Genomic DNA, 20707 nt, shown 5'->3' on the forward strand with positions numbered 1-20707 from the left:
TTATCTGCGCTCCTTGAGCTTGTGGGATATACTGTATCACTCCATCAGCACCCTCATTTTGCGCCAGCCTTTTCCCATCCTGATTCCAATGATATAGTTTGGACACCCCAAATCTTGACAGAGTAGTTAAATGTCCACATTGACCTTTTCCTGGCCTCCCTGGCTGGATTCAGAGCCATCAAACATCTGCATCTCTTTATCTCCATCTCTCATTACCTCCCCCTAGCCTCCTCCATGATTTTCTGGGTGTTTGTTGTTCGCTTCCTGTCACAAAGGAAGTGCCTCACCCTACTGTCTTGCACGCTATTGGTCCTTTCTTTGATAAACTGGGATTTTAAGGCAGTTCAAGGGCTTGGAAAAGGATAGAAAAGGGATTGGGATGAGGACCCGGTCAAACTGAAGAGGAAAGCAGGCTGCTCACGATGCCTTTCTACTTTATAGGAGGAAAACACTTTTGTGGTGAAGGGAAGGTAAGAAGGTTGCTGCTAACTTTACAAACTTGGAAGCTCAGTTAATACTTTTGGAACTGATGTAGACTTGTAAAATTGTATCATATTGTATACTGTTGACTGTATAGCCGCTGTCAAAGTTTTTGAGACCCATATTTGTGTACGTATCAGATTGTGTTGTTGTCCATATGAATTTATTTAGAACATGCAGCAAAAGGTAAAATTTTATAGATATTTTTATGCATGTATATGCAAAATGTAAACACAGTTAGATATATTTGGTATTGTTTTCTTTTAAAAAATACTTTAGTTTTGCATTTGCATGCAGTTTTTCCAATTTATTTACCAACCATGTCAGTTGCAATTCCTTTTTGGATGTATGCTGGCAGTCTTACGATTTCTTGGTGTGGCTACTCCCAATCCTTGTACCAGTGTCTTGATTCCACACAGACGCTGGACTGGTTTGGGGGGAGTTGTTCCAAGTAAGAACCACTGGAACTTTAATGCTCCTTCACCAATCATATTTCATTTTGCGTTGTCAATCCAGTATTGTATGTTTTGGTAAATGAAATTGACGACAGAGAAAGAAAATGTTTCACCAAAAATGTGAACAATGCAAAATACAGAAAGTTTGTATTGTTTGACAAGCAGATTTTGTGGATACATGTGACAAATAAAGTTCTTATCCAATGTAGTTCTTGCTTTGTCTGTGTTGAGTCCAGAAAATGTTTATTCTTAATTCTTTAGTTGAAACTTTCTTATGAATAGCTTGCATTGAGCCCGACAAAAAATAGCATTGTAATGGATTATATTAATAAAATATATATTTGAAATGTAGAGTGCACTGTTGGTGTTTGTGGTTCATGTGCCTTACTTCCGTGAATCAATTCATATTAACATAGGTTTCAGTTCCTGAGAAGAAATATTCTAAAATAAGTAAAATTAAACTTAAGAGGGAGGCATTTTGACGTCAGGTGCCATCAAAGACATGTAAAAAAAGAAGAATAAATACATAACATTCAAATAAGTGGAAGCCCAGCCCATTATTATAATTATCATTATTACTTAAGTAGGTTCAGCCCAGTCAGCCTGTTAATATGAATAATTGACCCACCCCATGGCCTTGTGCAAAAAGTGAAATGTAAGGGAGAAAAGACGACGTCTTGTGGCCAAAGTAGAGAACTAACGATAGAATGAATGTATGATATCAACTTTGGGGACGTTCCGGTACAGGCGTGCCTCGTCTCCAGCTCATCTATCAAAACTTGGAAATCCCACCACCCAAAAAGGTACTTTTTCGGAAAACATTTCCTTACAGTTAAATTTGACACTACCTACGAACTATTTTTACAGTATGGGTTTCTTTAGTATCGATCAAAAGCTCGAGTATCACCCAGGCTACAGATTGTACTGTACACACCATCGTGTATTGCTAAGACTACACTAATCGTTATTTAATTCAATTTAACGCATGATATTTTTAAACAACATCCTGGTTTATTCTGAACTTTTCACGATTCTGTGTTTAATCGATGGCTAACTTAGATTGAGTTAGATTCTCACCAATGAGTTCTACTTTCATGTTTCTCGCGAGATCGCGTTAAAACTTCTTATAAACGATCCATTTATCCTTTGCAAAGTGAAGTTTAATCCTATGTTGACATATGTTGACAAGCTTTATGAGACAAAGTTAAAGGTTTGTTAAACGTGGGTGTAACGCTAAATTTCGTCCCTACACGTCACTGTGACGTCACTATTTTCAGTCGTGCCATTAAAAGAAAACCAATAATATTTTATCGTTTTTTATTTGTAAAAATGTTTAGTTTTTTGGTTATTTATGTATTTATACATTAAATCATCTATACACAGAAAGCAATTTTATTCTTTTTTTAAGGGGGTAGATCAATTATTTGAATAGTAACAAATACAAATAATTTTTCTCAAAATTTCTATTAAGACAAAAGCTACAAGTCATAACAAATATAACCCAAAATAAAATTAATTTAAAAAACCTGAAAAAAATAGATTATGGTCCATTTACATTCTATTACAAATGACAACAAATCAAACAAGTCTTAAATTTAAATAAACATCTTGTTTTGAGCTGTCCCATCCCAATTAGTATATTCGATTCCAAAATAGGATCCCCTTAATGTATCCCATCTTTCATTTTGCAACCACTGTAACAGTAGATAGAATGCATTTTGTAATCCACCATTTTTCCATTCATATCAGTGATGTCTATGATTCGCTCTTCGTCGGTGTCCTCCATCTCTCTACTTGAAGTCAAAGCTGAGACCCGTCTAGTTCTGCAAGCATTCCTCAAACAGACACTGTCCGTCCCATTTGTGCAACGGCCAGGTAGAGTAGGAGGGGCCTACAAGGATCACAACAAATTAAGGTATTTGTTTTTGTTGGTGAAAAGTCCAATGGAATTCATTCATGTACTTTATTTTCATGTCATTTGGGGGTACTATAAATCGGTGTATTCTGTTCCCACTCCTAATTGACAGTGCTAGTGTCAAGCCAAACACAAAAAATGGGCTGGATCCTCAAGTTGAAGATCCAAACTCTGCAGACGAGAAGAAGACCGGGTTTAGGGATTTGCTGAAGCAACTGCCCCTGCGTAGTACACGCTCTTCTGCCAAATCTAGTTCTTTGGAGAAGGACACCAAGCCCAAAGTGCCAAATATTAAAGCGCTATCTGAGGTAAACAAATGACCCAGTGGATAAGGGTTTTCCATCCTTGGATGGAAACCTGCCTGGAAACCCCTCGGTTACCTTTCCTTTTTGTATAGTGTCTTTTTTTGTCGACAAATGCTGTTTTTTTTAACCCTTTTTCCTGCAGGAAGATCTTTTATCTCCCTCCTCGACATCGGAAGAAGATGACGCTGAAAAGAAAACGAAAAAACGGAACAAAAAGAAGCTGACAAAAAAGATTTCACAGTTTTTCAAGAAGAGAGACAGAAAAGAGAAAGAAAAGGAGGATCATGATCTAGAGGAGAGAAAAGGAGAGGCGAAAGAAGATAATTCTCAACCTCAAAGGCCTTCCGCATTGTTAATAGACGAAACAGCTGAGCCAAGGCCAACCCTTGTTTCACCTAGTAAGTTTCTCTAATTGGAAAAAAAAGAACTCAACAAACCAGCTTTGCAAACCACAGCAAGCATTGCAACCGCTATGATGTCATTACCTAGAAACCTAATGTTATCTGACATTATTTACGCCAAGTTAAGGGGTTGATTTCTATTTTCTCTTTTAGTCTAATAACAAGTTCACTCCCAAAAAATAACATAAACATTGCATACTAGCTATTGTAGCAAGTAATTAATCTAATAGCAATGCTTTTCTATGCCATCTGCTTATCTGTAAAATGACATGAACCATAAACTTTTTTCTTTTTTTTTTGCCATGGCTTTTAGATCACCCTCCTGAATTCTATCGTGACGTTGCATACAGGCTGAGAAATATTGCTGAAAATCGGCTTCCCAGTACAAAGAAGTTGACTCCCACTCCTCCGCAATTTGCTCCAGGTAACTAACACACCTAAAGAAAATAACCATAGAATTATTATTTATTTATTTATATATTTCTTTCATGATGTATTTTTATTATTTAGATTTCTGTGATAAAATTGTAGACTCGTTGAGCAGTATCGGCGACGTGCTTCCTCCGAGTACAAAGAAGTTGACTTCTCCCACTTCCCCGCCTACTCCTTCAGGTACCTAACACACCTGTGTACATACAGGTATATAAATCTTAAAAGGAAATAACTATAGATTTTTTTATATCATTTATATATTTTTGTTGTATTACATTTTTTTCATAATGTATTATTTTTATTGCCCATAAACATTTTAGCCATGAGAAATGACAGTATACTGAAAATAGTCAGCCTTTTAATGCCATACGTCCAATAGGGTCAAAACTCATATGAAATGTATTTTTATTTTTTGCCATGGCTTTTAGATTTCTTGAAAAAAATTGCTGACTCCGTGAAAATTATCGGCGACGTGCATCCTCCGAATACGAGGAAGTTGACTCCTCCCACTCCCCCGCCTACTCCTTCTCCTCCCACTCCCCCGCCTACTCCTTCAGGTACTTAACACACTTTAAAATAGTCAGTCCTCTCGTACCCCACGTCGATCAGGTCAAAATTCACATTAAATGATTCCATTTCTTTTTTTTATCAAGCCGTGGATGACAAAGAGCTGGTGGTGCAACAGCTTGTTCAGGTTCTGTCTGTCGAAGCCGATTCTATCAACAATAAGGTGAGCTTCATGATCATGGGATATTGTCATCTTCATTTCAGGGTCCATAAAGCTGTATTTCAGCACCACATTATTACCAAGTCTCCATTTTTACTCATGCTCCTTCTACTTGGCTTTTCTATTGAATTAATCATTTTTTGTGACTTGTAAAGATCCAGTTGGATCCATTTCTGCGCTCCAGTTTGGCTCGGCTATCGTACCCATCCTTTGCTAGGCTTCTGGACACCGTCAGCAGCACTTGGGTACCGGATGCCCCGCTCCTCCCGCCTGCGGAGAGCCCGACTTTGCGCCGCATGGCCGTCTCCATGGAAGTCTCCAAGCGTATTGTAACGGCTACTGGCGTCCATCGCATGCAAGGCTATGCAGAGTGCTACATGGAGACTTTTACGCCTTGGTTAAAAAGTCGAGGAGGATGGGTAAGTGCTTATTCGACAATATATTTCATATGTCCAATGCCGTTTTACATGTTAATATTTGCAAAAAATGTGGCTAAAATCTAAAAGGGTTGGTTAAGTGTACACCATGTCTCATCTGTAATAGAAAATGTTTTTCTACTCTATAGTGAGCTTCATTATATATTTCATTTTTCATCCTCAGGAGAATGTGGTCGATGTGAAGGATCCTGACGAATACGACTGAAAATGGTGTTTCTCTTTACTACATAAATTAGGTCGATCGTGCTACTGAGGTCAGTTTTTATTATCTTTATTGTTGGTTATTGTTGAACCAATTTATTACTGTGAATACTCATCAAATTTGGTTTATTGTTCTGTCAAGGAACTGTTATATATTTTTTATGAGACTGAAGTTGGCTCAGGAATAATTCACATAATGACTGGTTGTAAAATCTGCCCCCAAGATGACATTTGACCTATTAGTTAAGTGAGCATGACGATCAAGTTCTACGCAAATGCGTTAAGAAATAAATGTAAATATTCAAGTTTTAGGAAGTTCTCTTCTAAAAATACCTCCAAACTACAGTATTTGCAACATTTGGCCATAATAATGTCATTCCTAGTAAAATGCTTAATACTACCTCCATTGAATATGTAGATTTGAGCTGCTAGGTTTGCCTTGGTATGACATTGTTGTTGTTTTTTATTGTATAATCGAGGGTAAACAGTGACAATCATGCACCTTTGTGTATAAACGTTTTTTATATGACTTTTTTGGAATAAGTCTTGAAAATGTTGGAGATATGCACATAAGTTATTACATGTCATTTTTCTGTTGAGGATAATTAGATTTTATTTTTAGATTATTGGTTTATGGTGGTAGACATTTATAACCAGTGTAAACAATCTTTTTTATACTACCAATTGAAACTTAAATACTAAAAAAAATATTGCCATTTAATTATTTAGTTTTATTCTTTTCACCTGTTGCAAAATATGTACAGGCTAACACTAATACTACAATTTGATGCCAAAAAATGTAAATAAATTGGCGATTTTACTGATGGTATTTATACAAATATTTTAAGACAAAGAAAGCAAAGATACACCATATATTTATTCACAGCCTGAACAAGTTTGTCACTACAGAATTTGGAAAAAAAAAAGTAACAAGTTTTAGCAAGTTTGTGAAGCAAGGCCACTTTATGCGCCAGTGCCAAAATATGAGCTTACTATATTTGCACTGTTTTTGTATTGAGTGTACATTTTTTTACTTTGTTTTATAAAAAATAATATCACAATCTGAAATATTTAAAAAAAAAAAAAATAAAACTTGACTGGAAACAAGTTTTTTTGGAGCATTTCATCCATGTAAATATCCAATAGACATAGTAATTTAGTGTAGACAAATAATCACAACAAGGACTTAAACAAGGACAACAACAAAAAAGAAACAACGTGAAGCAAAGAAACAAATTGAAAAGCCTAGAAATATGTCTAGTTTTTGTTGGCCCTAATACAAATTTTAAAACTATCATTGAATATGGCTTGCACAAGAAGCTTGAGTCAGCCTGCATTCTGTTGCAGTTCATATCTTCAACACTAGATAGAGCTAGTCCCCTAAACGGTGCCGCTCAATTAATTCAGGAGTGAAAACCATTCAATGTCGGAAACTAGAATTTTAGTATTTTCTTTTACATCAATTTCTATTAAAAACAGATCGTTACCACCACTGCTGCTATGTGTCAGTTTGGCAGTGTAACTGTAGCTTGGCATGGCAGTTTAAACCGGAAGCAGATCCACAGTCAGTCCAAATACTTCTCAGCGCACACAATTTGGCAGTACATCAGCATGGAGAATACCAAAGCCAAGATCTGATTGAGAATAAGATAAAATATTTACACTTCAAGGCATAGCAATTTGATAGCACTCATTTAGAATTAATGCCCTCAAATAAAACCACAAATAGTACAATAAACAACTGAAAATAGTGCCAAAATAAGTCATGTTGGATCTTCACAAATTGGAGTTTTTGGGTTTAATCTATTGCTATTGTGGTTTTTATAAGGGTTTCTTGATGGGGTTAACTTGTTGACAAGTACCTGAATGACACCAATGCACCCTCCAAAGATCAGAACGGATGGAATGTTATCCAGAAGCCATTCCCTGGCCTTTTGGTAGCAAGGCTGTAGAGTAAAGAATATCATTTCAAATCTGCTTTGCCAAACATTTTAATATTTGAAGAGGGCCACCTCTGAATTTTACCCCCTCAGTGCTGTTTATGTGAAAGAATTCATGCATCTGGACTGGATTTAAAACTCCTGAGACAATGGAGGCTTATCATTTGAAAGCACATTTCTGTTAATGCAATTGAAAGTTACCTCAATCCATCCGTCAGTGCATTGGTCAATTCTGGCAGAACAGCAGGACGACGGCAGAGTTCCGTTAAGTACTTCATACCAATCGGTTTTATTGGTGACGCCACAACATTTAAACTGCAAAAAAAGTGTAAGACAAATTTACTTTTTTTCTGCGACTACAGTATGTTATCATTTGTAATGTTTCATACAATTTTTTTATGCTTACCATTTTTTGGAGATTATCCCAAGATTCTTTAAGCCCGGGTTCTGATTTGTAGTTTTTCATCCCTTTCTTTAAATCGCCTTGTGCTGTAGAATCCAGCTGGGGATAAACAGGCAAACATCACCCACCAGTATACAAGAGTCCCACCAGGATGTACAAAAACATGGGGTTTAAATACACAAGACAGGCTGATAACAATCGCAAACACCTAGGTCACACAAGGGAAACGGAGCCAAAATGGGCACAGCAGGTAAAACGCATACAATCACCCACCAGCCCCAACTAAACTTGATGGCATTACATTTCTTTAAGTATTGAGCCTTTAATGCTAAAAAGATAGAAATAATTTGTCTAATATCCATATGATACAAATAATAATCCCACTTTTTGTGTACATTTTGCCATTTTGTCTATACTGCACATTAACTGTAAACAAAAAACTGTGTAAAAGGTGAGCTCACCTGATCCCGAAAGATGTGTACCACCAGTGCCAGACCCACTTCTGTCAGAACCAGGAGTAACAGGATCACAAAAAACTGCAAAGTGAGGTACCCATTTAAACTCTTTTTGTAGCCATCCCTAACGTGACCTCATTTGCATCTTCAGCATCATCCTTAAAAAAATGAGGTGGTCCTACCATGAACAACAAGCAACGCTGCTCCTTGAGTGCTCCGAGACAACCGAGGAAGCCCGTAACCATGGTGATGCCCCCAGCGACGAGCAACAAATTGGCCGCCGAGAGTGACGGGAAAGAAAGAGGAAGAGATGAAAACTCGGCTTGAGTGAAAGACAGCCAGACGCCGACGCCAAACAACCCGCATCCTCCCAGCTGTTAAGGACACACGGTAAGACATTTAAATTTAACATTAGCCAAAGCACCATTCATTGTGTACTAAATGTATAAATATAATTTGGGGGGAAAAATACGCCATTACTCACCCAGAAGATGAGATTAAAAACAAACATAGTATATTTGACGCAGCACAAACAATTCCGAGACGCTGACATCCTGAAATAAAAGATGAAAGGTAAATATCAGTTATCGCCAATCCTACTTTATTAGTATATATAAAAAACAATTCCGCAGTTTCCTACATTGATTTCAACATTTTACTTTTTACCCCCTGGGCCAATAGAAAATGACTATTTAATTGACTTATGTGAAAACTGAGATCATAGGCTGAACTCAAGATTCTTGTGGAGACCATTTTCAATGATATTGTAATTATGTGAAGCGAGCTATTCAAAACTGGGATACGAGAGCATAATTTAGACACTTTAGTACTACAAGTAAAGAAAGTGGGTCCCAACTGAATGCAGTCTAACACGTGAGCTCACACAGGAAATCAAAGCACTGGTAGGAAGGAAGCTTCCTCCCAACCTCAATAGACCTAATAATACTACAGAAAGCATTTCCCATGGTCACCATGAACTTGTGACCCCATAAGCTAAACGCTACAAATGTGTGCTGCGTTTTTAACAATGTGACATTTGAACCCTTTCGCCAACAAATGACAGGGCACTCATTGAAGTCATTGACTGCCATTGACGGCAATGGTTGTCCAATCCATTTTCACTGCAATTAATGACCATGTATAGTAAGGCTTTTTTTTCTTGAAAAAAATGACCATGTATAGTAAGGCTCTTTTGATTAAAAAAGGGTTAAAAAAAAACCCCAAACAAACACCCATCCTTTGCTCCGCCAGAGACCAAGCCTCCCCTTTTCTGACCCCCCTGGTGCATGTTTTTTTTTTATTCATACTGTGCAAACCAAATGCTGAAATTTCAAATTCCATGCAGTGACAGTAGATTTTACCTGATGGTGGCTTTCACTTCTGTCCAAAGTTGTTGATGTTGTTAGGTTCCGTTTAGCACTCCCGGATTCTTTTTTTCTAATCCCCTCTTTTTCCTCTTTCACTCCAGGAAGGAGAGTTCCCGAGCAGGCAAATACCTCAAGAAGCTTTCTTTATGCTCTTTTTTTTGCTTCTCCACGGTGTTCTTCTTCTACTGTGGTCGCCTCTTCCTCCAATTAGCTTGTCCTCTCTCCCGATTCCCCACCTTTTGACTTCATGTATTTTTCCATCTGGGAGGCTTTATCCTAGTTTCAAAAAAGTTTCCAGATGTCTGAGTTTTCTCTGTCCTGCTTTCTGCTCCTCCCCTCCTCATTCTTTCCATGTACTCCCCCCCTCAAACACCCACCACCCACTACCTCTAGATTTGGCCTGCCCCGTTGCAGCTCGGCTTTCTCATTGTTCCAAAACATTGTCAAGATGACTCTAGGAAGGCCACTATTTAATACAATTGGACGTAGAGCTCTTCAAACTTTGTGGGGGATTAGACTTTATTTACAATTGGAACAAACTTTCAATTGTACAAAAGCAGCAACTCATTTTTAAACATTGTTTTTGTTTTGTTGGTTCAATGACATTTATAACTTTCACTTTGTAGCAAAGAAAGGAAAAAACATCTATTAGAATTTTTTTTATATAGTTTTGCTATGGGTAATCAGGACTATCAGAGCCTGCCAGGACTAAAAAAAATATGTGAATCACAGACTGAGGTATATTATATTTTGGCCATCAGTACTTATTAAATAATTCCAAATTGTCCCAAACCTACTCCATCCTTTCATAGAGATTACAAGAAAAAAACCTTACTATTTATGGTTATTTTTTAAAGAAAAAAAGCAATACTATACTATGTCATTTTTTATGAACTACTGGTTTCTCTCACAGGGTGGTGGCCCAGTGGTTAAGTCATCATTCACCCACCTCTTTGGTCTTGGGTTCAAGTCCAACTGCATGCAAAGATTTTTCCCAATATTATTCAGGTAAAAAAATGAGATAAGAGTTTAAGTACTACTGGTTGCTCTCACAGGTTGGTGGCCCAGTGGATAAGTCATCAGTCTCTCACATCTGAGGACCTGTGTTCAAATCCAAGTGCATGCAAAGATTTTCCCACTATTATTTAGGTAAGTGAAAGAGGTAAAAGTACAAGTACTACTGCTTTCTTGCACCGGGTGGTGGCCCAGTGGTTAAGTCATCAGTCTCCCACATCTGTGGTTGTTGGTTCAAATCCAAGTCCATGCAAAGATTTTTCCCAATATTATTCAGGTAAAAAAATGAGATAAGAGTATAAGTACTACTGGTTTCTCTCACAGGATGGTGGCCCAGTGGCTAAGTCATCAGTCTGTCACCTCTGTGGTCCTGGGTTCAAATCCCAGTGCAGGCAAAGATTTTCCCACAATTGTTCAGGTAAAAGAATAAGTATTAATGTCCAAGTGTTTAACTGAATAAGTATTCAGTGGTGGATGAAGCATTTTGTCCAAAAAATGACTAAGTGTTTAACCCCATTTCCTAGGATAAAAGTATAAGTACTACTGCTTTCTCTCACAGGGTGGTGGCCCAGTGGTTAAGTCATCAGTCTTCCACATCTGTGGTTGTTGGTTCAAATCCCAGTGCCGGCAAAGATTTTCCAAATATTATTCAGGTAAAAGAATAAGTATTAATGTCTAAGTGTTTAAGTGTAAGTGTTCAGTGGTGGATGAAGCATTTTGTCAAAAAAATGACTAAGTGTTTCACCCCAATTCCTTGGATAAAACGTTTCAACACCTATGTATAAGTGGGGCACGAGTTGGTGTTGTGGGTTGCACACTCGCCTTTGCACGGAGAGAACGTGAGTTCGCTTCCCGGTGTCGGCGGTTCACTGACCAAGCAAGCGGTCGAGGGTCGGCCGAAGGCCGACCCGAGAACGCCTTTCGCACAGACAGGTCCTTCAACTGTCTTCCGAACTGCCGAAGGCAGTTCGGAATATAACCTTTTACTAAAAAGTATGACTAAGTGTTTAATATAAATTAAAAAGTTTTTTTCTTTTTTTTTTTCTTATTCCATTTACTCACCTACATGGTTTGGTGATCAACCAAAGGGCGACAGCGGGAAGCGAACCCGGGTCTCCCAGACAGGAGTCCGGTGCACTAACCTCTGCGCCACCAAGTGGCTACACTTTCCTTTGTAATCATTTGAGTGTCTTGACTACAAATACAAGTCTTGACACCAAGATTTCACAAAGCAGTAGCCGGGAATCGAACCCAGACACACCAGAGCTATGAGGCTCTGACATGTATTTGTGCAATGCTCTAACCACCAGGCTATCACCACACAACAGAACTCATGTATATTGTCGATCTGACTGCTTCTCACAGGTTAAGTAAGTCATGAGATTTGGTATTTTAAGTAGCAACTATAATTTTAGCAAAAGCAAACTTTGACCTGGTTAGGGCACATTTTACTTGATTGAGTTAGGCCTGCAAATTCAGCACGTTCCAAAATGTTTGACCCATTTCATTGGCCAATAACTTTGAGTGGAACAGGTTGGTGAATCTGGGTGCTGGAGCCTATCCCAATTTACATTGGGTTAGAGGCAGGGCACAATGAGACAATTTTGAATTGAATGCTTTTATTGTCATTATACAAGTATAATGAAATGTAAAGCTTTCACCCCATAGTGAACAAATAACAGCAAACAACCATTCACGCTCACACTCATACCTAGGGACAAAATTTAGATTGTTTAATCAGCCTACCATGCATGTGGGAGGAAACCAGAGCACCCGGAGAAAACCCACACGGGCCTAGATTGAACATGCAACAAAATAGAAGAGTGAACATATGATTGCTATATATATATATATATATATATATATATATATATATATATATATATATATATATATATATATATATATATATATATATATATATATATATATATATATATATATATATATATGTATATATGTATATATGTATATATGTGTATATGTGTATATGTGTATATGTGTATATGTGTATATGTGTATATGTGTATATGTGTATATGTGTATATGTGTATATGTGTATATGTGTATATGTGTATATGTGTATATGTGTATATGTGTATGTGTGTATGTGTGTATGTGTGTATGTGTGTATGTGTGTATGTGTGTATGTGTGTATGTGTGTATGTGTGTATGTGTGTATGTGTGTATGTGTGTATGTGTGTATGTGTGTATGTGTGTATGTGTGTATGTGTGTATGTGTGTATGTGTGTATGTGTGTATGTGTGTATGTGTGTATGTGTGTATGTGTGTATGTGTGTATGTGTATATGTGTATATATATATATATATATATATATATATATATATATATATATATATATATATATATATATATGCATATACACACATATATATATATATAGACATATGTATACATTTACACATAGATAGCACACCAATTATTTTCCATTTTTACTCAAAACGCCAGCATCTTTTTGCGATTGGAAGGAATACTCAGCTTTGTGATGCATGACCAGCTTGTTGTTCACAAAGTAAAAACTGTCCGAGCGAGTCTCAAATGGGTTGGCAATCATATCTTCAACTGCAAAGAAGAATAGGAAAAGAGTTTGATTTTGCCACAAGAAAAACATGCAAAAATCTTGTTCATCGATCATTTAAAATATGTATTTAATTGTACCCGTCTCTGGTTCCAGGTCAGGCAAGCTGTATATGTGCTCACAGGTGTTCCTGCTATGTGGGATGCAAAAACCAATCTCAAAGTCAAAGGTTTTGAGGAGGGCATTCCTGAAGAAATGTCTCTCGATGAGACGGAAACGGCTCAGCGCCTTGCTTCCCACAGTGAACTCCAACCTGAAGATGAACGCAGATTGTAATCAGTCCAGTCCGTTCCTAAGTGACTTTTGACATGAACTTACGTGGCTCCAATCTCTCGGAGATCCAGAAATGCTGGTGAGAACTGATAATGAATGAACCTGTTTGCATCAAGGTCAAAGATATCTTGGATTTCTGGTTTGAGAAGAAATAGGAAAGCAGATTTCAAACTCAAGATGAGGAATTTCTAGGTCTAGTGAAAGGGGAACCAAATCAAATAAAACTTAAGAACACAACAGTACTCGCACTAGTAGTACAACACAGGCCAAATGAATGTTATGAATATAAAATGTACCTGTTGGACATTGTTTTCTTATGTCAAGGATGACCGCACCACTAGCAAGGTCTCTGATCTTGAAGCGAGAAAAGTTGATGTTGTAGATGTTGTCCTCAGGTAAACATAGGTAATCTGTCAAAAACAGAACCCCCATTTTATCTTAGCAAACACCTTGTAGATGACAAAAATAGTATACGATGGCCATATTTTTCGGGCTCTAAGTCACACAATCCAAACAATGTATACAATGAAGAGGATTTTGTTTTTTATAGTACATTTTATGTATATTTTATATACAGTATAATATTTTGTCAATGTAATTATCTAAGATTATACATATGTCAAAGTAACAACAGTAAAAAAGACAAAAGTGCAACTTATAGTCCCAAAAATATGGATATGTTAATGTATATTTGGAATTCCGACTCACCTGCCGTGTATCTATTGAGCCTTAAGACTTGCTGTGGGGTCACTGGTTCACCGGGTGGTCTCCATTCATCTACGACCTCCTCTTCCTCCTTTGGTTCTTCTCCCTGTAGAAAAAAGCCGTTCCATTCCTCCTCTGTTTGACTTTCATCATGACCTCTCTGGCATTCCTTTTCACTATTTCCTAATATGCTTTCATCCTGTGTATCCATTCGCTGTTTTGTTACGATGCTCCTCCGTGAGCAGGTTTGAAGGCCAGGACGCTTGCAAAATGGATCGTTCCCTGTGCCGCTGTCTGAACTGATTATGTCACTCTGGATTTGTCTTGGAATGTAAATCCATAATTAAGTCTGCACACTGACGTATGCTGTACCTTCGTGCTTCTTAATTAAAGTATTGGATCTTTAGATCACCTTGAATTTGAAAGATGTTTTTGTGGTTTTATTTTTGCAACGATTAGTTGGTTTGTGTGACTGTTAGCTTTGCTCAAGGAGAACCTCTGAGGTGAAAAATGGAAGTCCTGGAATTGTTTTAAATTCTTGCAGTACTACTGCATAATTTCACCATCAATATTATCCTAATCTTGTTCCAACTTTGACCCCTGGGGCTTTATGTTTGAGACCCTAGGATATAAGAAAAATAATTATGCATAAAAGGGTTTAAATCATTTATTCATTGGAATAGAATCAAGTTAAAAGCAAGTTAAAACAGTAGTTTTGAATACTTATCTATGTTAAATTATGTATGAGTGCATTTAATAATAAGTCAAATTTATGTCTACTTTTTGAAGTATAGTACAATATCAAATTGCTCCAAAATAAACATCTTGCATGTGATTATCAGAAGTAAAGTACTGTAGACAACTTGCTATAACTAACAGATTCCTTATTCTTCAATATACGATATTTAAAATTTAACAGAAATCTTGACATGTTTGTCATTTAACTGAGGGAGAAAAAAATATGTTACTCAATATCCTTGTCTTCTTCCCTGGCTTCTGGCATCATGTCAATATCTTGACCTTCATCCTCAGCTTCCTCTTCCAAAGTGCACACTTTCATTTTTCTGTGTAGTGGAGTAAGTCTCCCTTCCATGGTCACGGCATACGGCTGAATGAAGTGATTTCTAGGCGTACACCAAGTCAAAGTCGAGATGTAAATTCCCAAACCGGGTATCCGGGATGACAGCTACTTTTTAAAGACTCACCGCGATAGTCGGTTTATCATGCCGATGAGTTGACAGGCCTCCTCCTCCTTCTCCTCAACCGTCATCCCCTCCATCGGGTCGGGCTGCTCTTCCTCCACCCGACCTGTCACCAGGTTAATCCTGGCTTTGGCCTCGCGGTACTCTTCCGTGTCCGAGTCTGAGTCGCTGGAGTATTGGCTGGCGTGCCGGACATCGGCGGAATTTCTTCTCCCGTTCAGCAGCCCTCGAGCCGCCAGCAGACCGGCGGCATTTCCGTAACCCGTGTACTTGACAAAGCGGCTGACTGGCGACAAAAAAAACAACTAGTGATGATGACAAGCTACAGTTTTCCTGCAAAATCTAATCATTACAAATACTCATTTGAGTCTGCACTGTTATTGTGGCAGTCAAGTGTGCTGACTGCTGAGCTAAAAGACTAACCTGGTCTCAATGGAAAAAGGTTTTCACAACATTTTTGCACACGCGCTACTGGATTAAAATAACACAGTCGTCAGCATGCTTGACTGCCAAGATGGCTTCAAATGCTGTTTTTGGGGTCCACATGGAGTGGTATTTTACTGAATTTGATACATTTTACAGAGACAAAAGTGACACTCTTTTACCTGGTAAAAATAAACTAAATAATCCCATTTCGCTATTGGTGTTAGATGGTTACTAGTCATTGGCATTGGAACCAAAACAGTAATAATCATTGGGTTTTATTTTGTGTGGGAATACAGTAGCTATATCCCGCTAACCACTGATGTGTTTCTTAAGTGCAGTGACACAAGAGAGTCATTTACCGTTCTCCTTGCAGAGCACAAAGAGCAGCTCGGCAGTGCAGTGCTTCACATCTGTGTCAACATGGGTCATTAGGCGGACCAGCTGGCCTCTCAGTGTGGGGTCCTGCTCCGGACGGATGGCGACATCCCTCAGGGGAGGTAATATCTGCGGTCGTTTCAAAGACAGCATTGTCAGCACGGGCTACTGAATATTTCAAGGCTTGTATTCACAGATGTGCATTTGTCAGCATACAAAATTCAAAAGGGACTCCCATTAGTAAACCCAGATGTTAATATGCAATCGATAACATTTGAAAATCAGAGCAAGAGCAAAAAAATAATTTCAAAAATGTACCTGTTGTCTCAGATAGTGACGCGTCTCCCGGTGCACCCGAGAGCTCTCAGTCAGTAGATTAACTACAAGAATGAGTTTCTCCTTCAGCTTCTCACCCTAAAAATATGTAAATATTCATGCTCTCTACTTGACTACTGTAATTATGAGAGTCAAAAAATAACCCAAAACCATCAAAAAATACCCCAAATGTCCTAAAACCATCAGAAATGAGATTTAAAGTGATGCATAAACAACAAAAAGCACCCATACCCAACTAAACATGACCCATAAATTCCCCAAAAGTTATAAGTCGTCTTTCCCAAGAGTTTATTGGCCACTAGACCAACGTATCCCCACGCAATTTCTCTCGAAACTGCATTTTCTAGTGACACATACTGTATATAACACACTGGCTTTATCTTTTTGACAGTAAATCATTACATGTACTTGCCCTATTCAGCCGTCTTTCCATAAACAGCAGCAAAGTGTGGACACAGTCCATGTTGACACCTTCCCATTCGTGGGAAGCTTTGTCAACATGAACAGACAGCAGGACGTCCAAACATGTCAATGGCAGTGCCGATAGCATGTTTACTGTATGCCTATAGTGAAGTGGGTTGAAAAATATTATTGAGGATTTTTCTCATCTTTTATGACATAAGTGCTCTCTATTTGTCAGATGAATGTACACTAGTGCAACTGACCCCTGAATTTCTTCTTTGGAGTCTTCATCAACAAATGTTAGTAAGAGGCAGTGTCGTAACACAGCTGCCAATCGACGATACATCGCCGCATCCGCCTTTATAAAACAGAAAATTGTGGTTATTTGTGTTGAATGGCATATTATAAGGGAAATAATTGACTTCTTAAGTGATAGTATACAAAAATCTGGAGTGGCCACACAACCTACAAATGCATAATTAAATAAGCAAGTAAATATTTGATTAACTGACTACATTATTGTAAAGGGTAGAGCATATCTATGTGAATGTACTTTCCCTTTTAGACTTGCACCTGAATGCAACACAATGTGAAAGATTTCAAAGTGTAACTTTCCTTTTATATTTGACTTTCACCTCATTAGGCTCCTTGCTGTTGAACTTGTGTGCGATGTTGAAGAGCGTTTTGAGGATCTCAACAGCTTCATTGGAAGTCTCCTTAGAAACAGGAGGCGCTGTGGCATCACTAAGCACTTCATATCCATTACCCCAGTTCACTGCCAAACATTGCTCCAGAGCTTTGGTTAACACGGACAATCCTTCCTCCTGACACAAAAGTGTAACTCAAAGTGATTTATAGTTCGGAAAATACGGTATTGTTGGTCTAATTAATGGTTGTTGGTACCTGTTGTAGCTGAAGCCTGAGTTCTGGCCTCAAAGCTGTCAGCAAGAAAAGTAATCTGAGCCTATAAAACTGGACACTGTTTGGGTTCCTGCTGTTGATGCCTTGCTTCACACTATCCCAAACAGCTTGCAGAAACCTGGAAAGACATGTGAAGTGAAAAGGGCAGCAGCTAATGTTAATCATTTTTTTTAAATAGGTTTGTGAACAGGTCATTCATTGCACATATTGAGCTTCAAAATTCTTGAAATTAGAAAGTTAAATTTTTCTGGTTTTCTGTTAATAATAGTACTACATGTTCCTTACATGACTTCCTATGGTTTTTATTGGTTTCTCACCTGAGGTTGCTGACTCTTTCCTGTGCCTTTCGGCTGTTGTAGATAACATTGCACAAGGCCTTCAAAGCCTCCTTCCTGCACGCATCTTCATCTTCTTCCAGTTCTTCATCCTCCTCTTCTCTTGTGTATTGGTAAATATCACCATCAACCCGACTAGCGTCAGAATAAATTTGACTGTGTTTGCTTTCTGAGGCATCTGCAGCACTTTCCTGCTGCCGTGGACAGGCCTGTAAATGGAGACCTCCAAGACCTGCCAATGTGACCAGGGCGCCATCGGTGACCATGGGTCCCAAGCCCCGTCTATCGCGGGACAGGATGCGCAGCGTTTGGAGGCATTCTCTTAACACGGACAGTTGTAGCTGACTGCTGATGAAACTCAGAAGGGCGGTGGTAAGATGCTGTTGAAGTTTATTGGATAGAAAAGAGACAGCAATTAAGATTCATGCCTTTTTTGGGGAATGCCAAATATAAGAAGGAAATTGTATTTTTATATGTATAAGCCACAATGAAATATAAGATGCAGGGATAGTCATATTCCAAGACTAAGGATGTCAAAATATTACATTTTCAGCTTGATTGATACTTTAAAGTAGCACATTATAGTCTGAAAATTAGGGTAAACTTAATATGAAGAGACTCAAAGAGTCAGAAAATGATGCAATGGACACCATGGACCACCAATGACTGCAAAAATAATCTTGCTAACCTGTCGTAGAGGAAGATCTGCCTCGTCATCGTCAGAATCCATGTCAGAATCGGGAACACATTCCCTGGTTTTGTTCTTCCTGAACTAATCATTCAAGAAAAAAAAGAGTAAATAAATTAACAAAGTACTATTCCCATGTCTGTGGATTTACTTCCCAGTGACCTACAAACATACTTTTTTAAAATAAATACAATATTCTTTGAAACATCTACTCATATTCCCTGTGTGGTGAATATGAATTGTGCTGAGTCACAAAGCAAGCAACCAGTTATGATTAAAACGTGTGTGAGAGTATACTTATTGTGTATATGGTCTGTCTGAGTCAGTATTGTAAACACATCCAGCTTATTGTAATACCGTGAACAAATACAGTCAGCTCATCTCCTTGTGTGTGTGTGTGTGTGTGTTTGTGCATCTGTGTGTGTGTGTGTGTGTGTGTGTGTGTGTGTGTGTGTGTGTGTGAGTGTGTGTGATTTACTTCTTCCAGCTCTTGTTGCTGCACTCATATAATCCATGAAATCCACGAATCCATCCATGGATATGCATGCGTAAAAATAGAAATGATAGCGTCAGGGAGATTAGGAATGCCTTTTTAAAAGGGTTTTGACACACAATAGCACAAATAGTACTGTTTATTATCTGAATGTGCTTTTCTGTATATATCACCTGCATTATTATACATGTAACCATCAATGACAAGTGAATAAAACCCCATCTGATTATGTGTACTGACTCAGCACTTGTTCTATCATATATTAAAATAAAAAAGGGTCCTCTTGAATGAACTGACAGTATCATAGTACTAAAAGATTACTGAAACTGTTTACATTTGGTTGTGATTATATTTATAATAATTTATGAAAGCAAAATGAAAAAAAAGTCTGTTAATCAGTAATAATTGAATATCTCTATTGCCCCTAAGTTGTGTATGAAATCCTTAAAATACAATTTGACATAGTGATGGCATAACAAATAAATAAACAGCTGTATTTTAAAAAAATATAAACATTGTACATATTAAAAGGGGTACTTTGGTCATGTATTGAGTTACTGACCTTTTTTCTTTCATGTTCCTCACTGTTAAAAAAGAAGCACTCAGCATACTACAGGGGAAAGAAAAAAGCATATTGAGGTCATAATTATTTGAATGCATTTCAATAATCTTCACTAAACTGCAATTAATGGTCTAAACTAGTTTACATTAGAAAGTGAAACGAATTGAAAAAGTTTCTTCTCAACAGCCAAATGGTAGTTACAACTCACTGATATGCTTTTTTGCTACAATTCACAATCATAGAGAATTATTTTCCATCTTGAAATCGATGGCTGCAGTTGTCATGGAAACAGTGACGTACCTGAGCGTTATAATCCCGCAGGTAGCACCGGACGCTGTCCTGGTCTCCTTGAACGATGCTCTCGATGATCCTCTCCATGGATAATTTTTTCTAGACTGCAAACATAGCCACACAAACCAGAGTTGTTTTTTTATGTACGTTTGCTAGTAAGACTTGGAAAAGGGAGACACTTAAAAAGTAGAAAGAAAAAAAATAGTATTATTAACCTGGGGAGTACTCACCCATAAGCAGATAAGACGTCGTAGACTCCCACTGCAGGCTTCGGCACCCTCTGCTCAAGTGCTGCTGCATAATCGTATTTCTCAGCTATAGCCACACACCTTGCCAACCTGAATTACTCTCTAAGTCGTGGATTTAACCATATGACTGAAATAACTGTGAATCAAATTAAATCATAAATTTCTCTAAATTCACCAGGACTGCATTCAGAAAAACTAAAGATTTCCAATGTGTACCTTTTAAATGTATTTATTTTTATCTCAAGTATTAACTTTCTGGTCAATGACAGGGATTTGATGTTAAATTGGCAAATTTAAACAAAATATATTGGGTTTTTTT

The 20707-nt window shown here is 37.8% G+C and overlaps 4 protein-coding genes and 1 long non-coding RNA gene across 7 annotated transcripts; 2 read left to right on the top strand and 3 right to left on the bottom strand.

Moving 5' to 3' along the window:
• The first annotated feature begins 1576 nt into the window (after positions 1–1576).
• Positions 1577–6467, top strand: bcl2l12 (BCL2 like 12). The gene is made up of 10 exons (XM_077734038.1): positions 1577–1738; positions 2685–2850; positions 2963–3158; positions 3298–3553; positions 3870–3980; positions 4088–4168; positions 4417–4545; positions 4642–4718; positions 4871–5134; positions 5316–6467. The coding sequence occupies exons 1-10, from the start codon at positions 1651–1653 to the stop codon at positions 5355–5357; spliced, it is 1410 nt and encodes a 469-aa protein (XP_077590164.1). The 5' UTR covers positions 1577–1650; the 3' UTR covers positions 5358–6467.
• tspan4b (tetraspanin 4b) lies at positions 6211–9875 on the bottom strand. The gene is made up of 8 exons (XM_077734040.1): positions 9513–9875; positions 8636–8705; positions 8334–8525; positions 8158–8232; positions 7700–7795; positions 7495–7608; positions 7216–7299; positions 6211–6987 (listed from the first exon to the last, which is right to left on the bottom strand). The coding sequence occupies exons 2-8, from the start codon at positions 8702–8704 to the stop codon at positions 6919–6921; spliced, it is 699 nt and encodes a 232-aa protein (XP_077590166.1). The 5' UTR covers position 8705; positions 9513–9875; the 3' UTR covers positions 6211–6918.
• On the top strand, positions 8071–14481 carry LOC144208280 (uncharacterized). Of its 2 annotated transcripts, XR_013328862.1 has the most exons (4): positions 8071–8541; positions 10432–10667; positions 10857–10950; positions 13228–14481. It is a non-coding gene; the product is annotated as an uncharacterized LOC144208280 (long non-coding RNA). The 2 variants fall into 2 exon arrangements; XR_013328861.1 differs by having other exon boundaries at positions 10432–10950.
• Positions 12904–14443, bottom strand: mmp25a (matrix metallopeptidase 25a). Its single transcript, XM_077734039.1, has 5 exons — positions 14113–14443; positions 13701–13814; positions 13450–13540; positions 13212–13384; positions 12904–13115 (listed from the first exon to the last, which is right to left on the bottom strand). Exons 1-5 carry the CDS (start codon positions 14318–14320, stop codon positions 12973–12975), a joined length of 729 nt encoding a protein of 242 aa, XP_077590165.1. The 5' UTR covers positions 14321–14443; the 3' UTR covers positions 12904–12972.
• On the bottom strand, positions 13774–20440 carry LOC144208276 (chaperone Ric-8A). Of its 2 annotated transcripts, XM_077734036.1 has the most exons (16): positions 20371–20440; positions 20150–20244; positions 19850–19897; positions 19273–19290; positions 18795–18878; positions 18089–18486; positions 17754–17889; positions 17486–17674; positions 17114–17208; positions 16861–17011; positions 16431–16526; positions 16097–16241; positions 15315–15597; positions 15078–15233; positions 14113–14215; positions 13774–13814 (listed from the first exon to the last, which is right to left on the bottom strand). In XM_077734036.1, the coding sequence occupies exons 2-15, from the start codon at positions 20225–20227 to the stop codon at positions 14182–14184; spliced, it is 1911 nt and encodes a 636-aa protein (XP_077590162.1). In that variant the 5' UTR covers positions 20228–20244; positions 20371–20440; the 3' UTR covers positions 13774–13814; positions 14113–14181. The 2 variants fall into 2 exon arrangements, with proteins under 2 accessions (XP_077590162.1, XP_077590163.1); XM_077734037.1 differs by lacking the exons at positions 13774–13814; positions 14113–14215 and having other exon boundaries at positions 14838–15233.
• Positions 20441–20707: the final 267 nt, after the last annotated feature.

This window comes from Stigmatopora nigra, chromosome 15, assembly GCF_051989575.1.
Source record: "Stigmatopora nigra isolate UIUO_SnigA chromosome 15, RoL_Snig_1.1, whole genome shotgun sequence".
Lineage (NCBI taxonomy): Eukaryota > Metazoa > Chordata > Actinopteri > Syngnathiformes > Syngnathidae > Stigmatopora > Stigmatopora nigra.

Excerpts from the sequence above, each read along its gene's own strand:
- bcl2l12 (XM_077734038.1), top strand. The coding sequence starts at position 1,651 with ATGATATCAACTTTGGGGACGTTCCGGTACAGGCGTGCCTCGTCTCCA. Across the intron at positions 2,851-2,962 it reads AAGGATCACAACAAATTAAG|TGCTAGTGTCAAGCCAAACA; the intron begins GTATTTGTTTTT and ends CCTAATTGACAG. Across the intron at positions 4,719-4,870 it reads CCGATTCTATCAACAATAAG|ATCCAGTTGGATCCATTTCT; the intron begins GTGAGCTTCATG and ends TGACTTGTAAAG.
- tspan4b (XM_077734040.1), bottom strand. The coding sequence starts at position 8,704 with ATGTCAGCGTCTCGGAATTGTTTGTGCTGCGTCAAATATACTATGTTT. Across the intron at positions 8,233-8,333 it reads AGCGTTGCTTGTTGTTCATG|TTTTTTGTGATCCTGTTACT; the intron begins GTAGGACCACCT and ends CTCACTTTGCAG. Across the intron at positions 7,796-8,157 it reads TACACATCTTTCGGGATCAG|CTGGATTCTACAGCACAAGG; the intron begins GTGAGCTCACCT and ends GTTTATCCCCAG.
- mmp25a (XM_077734039.1), bottom strand. The coding sequence starts at position 14,320 with ATGGATACACAGGATGAAAGCATATTAGGAAATAGTGAAAAGGAATGC. Across the intron at positions 13,385-13,449 it reads CTCCGAGAGATTGGAGCCAC|GTTGGAGTTCACTGTGGGAA; the intron begins GTAAGTTCATGT and ends GTTCATCTTCAG. Across the intron at positions 13,116-13,211 it reads TGACCTGGAACCAGAGACGG|TTGAAGATATGATTGCCAAC; the intron begins GTACAATTAAAT and ends TCTTCTTTGCAG.
- LOC144208276 (XM_077734036.1), bottom strand. The coding sequence starts at position 20,227 with ATGGAGAGGATCATCGAGAGCATCGTTCAAGGAGACCAGGACAGCGTC. Across the intron at positions 17,890-18,088 it reads GAAAGAGTCAGCAACCTCAG|GTTTCTGCAAGCTGTTTGGG; the intron begins GTGAGAAACCAA and ends ATGTCTTTCCAG. Across the intron at positions 17,012-17,113 it reads TCCAAAGAAGAAATTCAGGG|GCATACAGTAAACATGCTAT; the intron begins GTCAGTTGCACT and ends ACTTCACTATAG.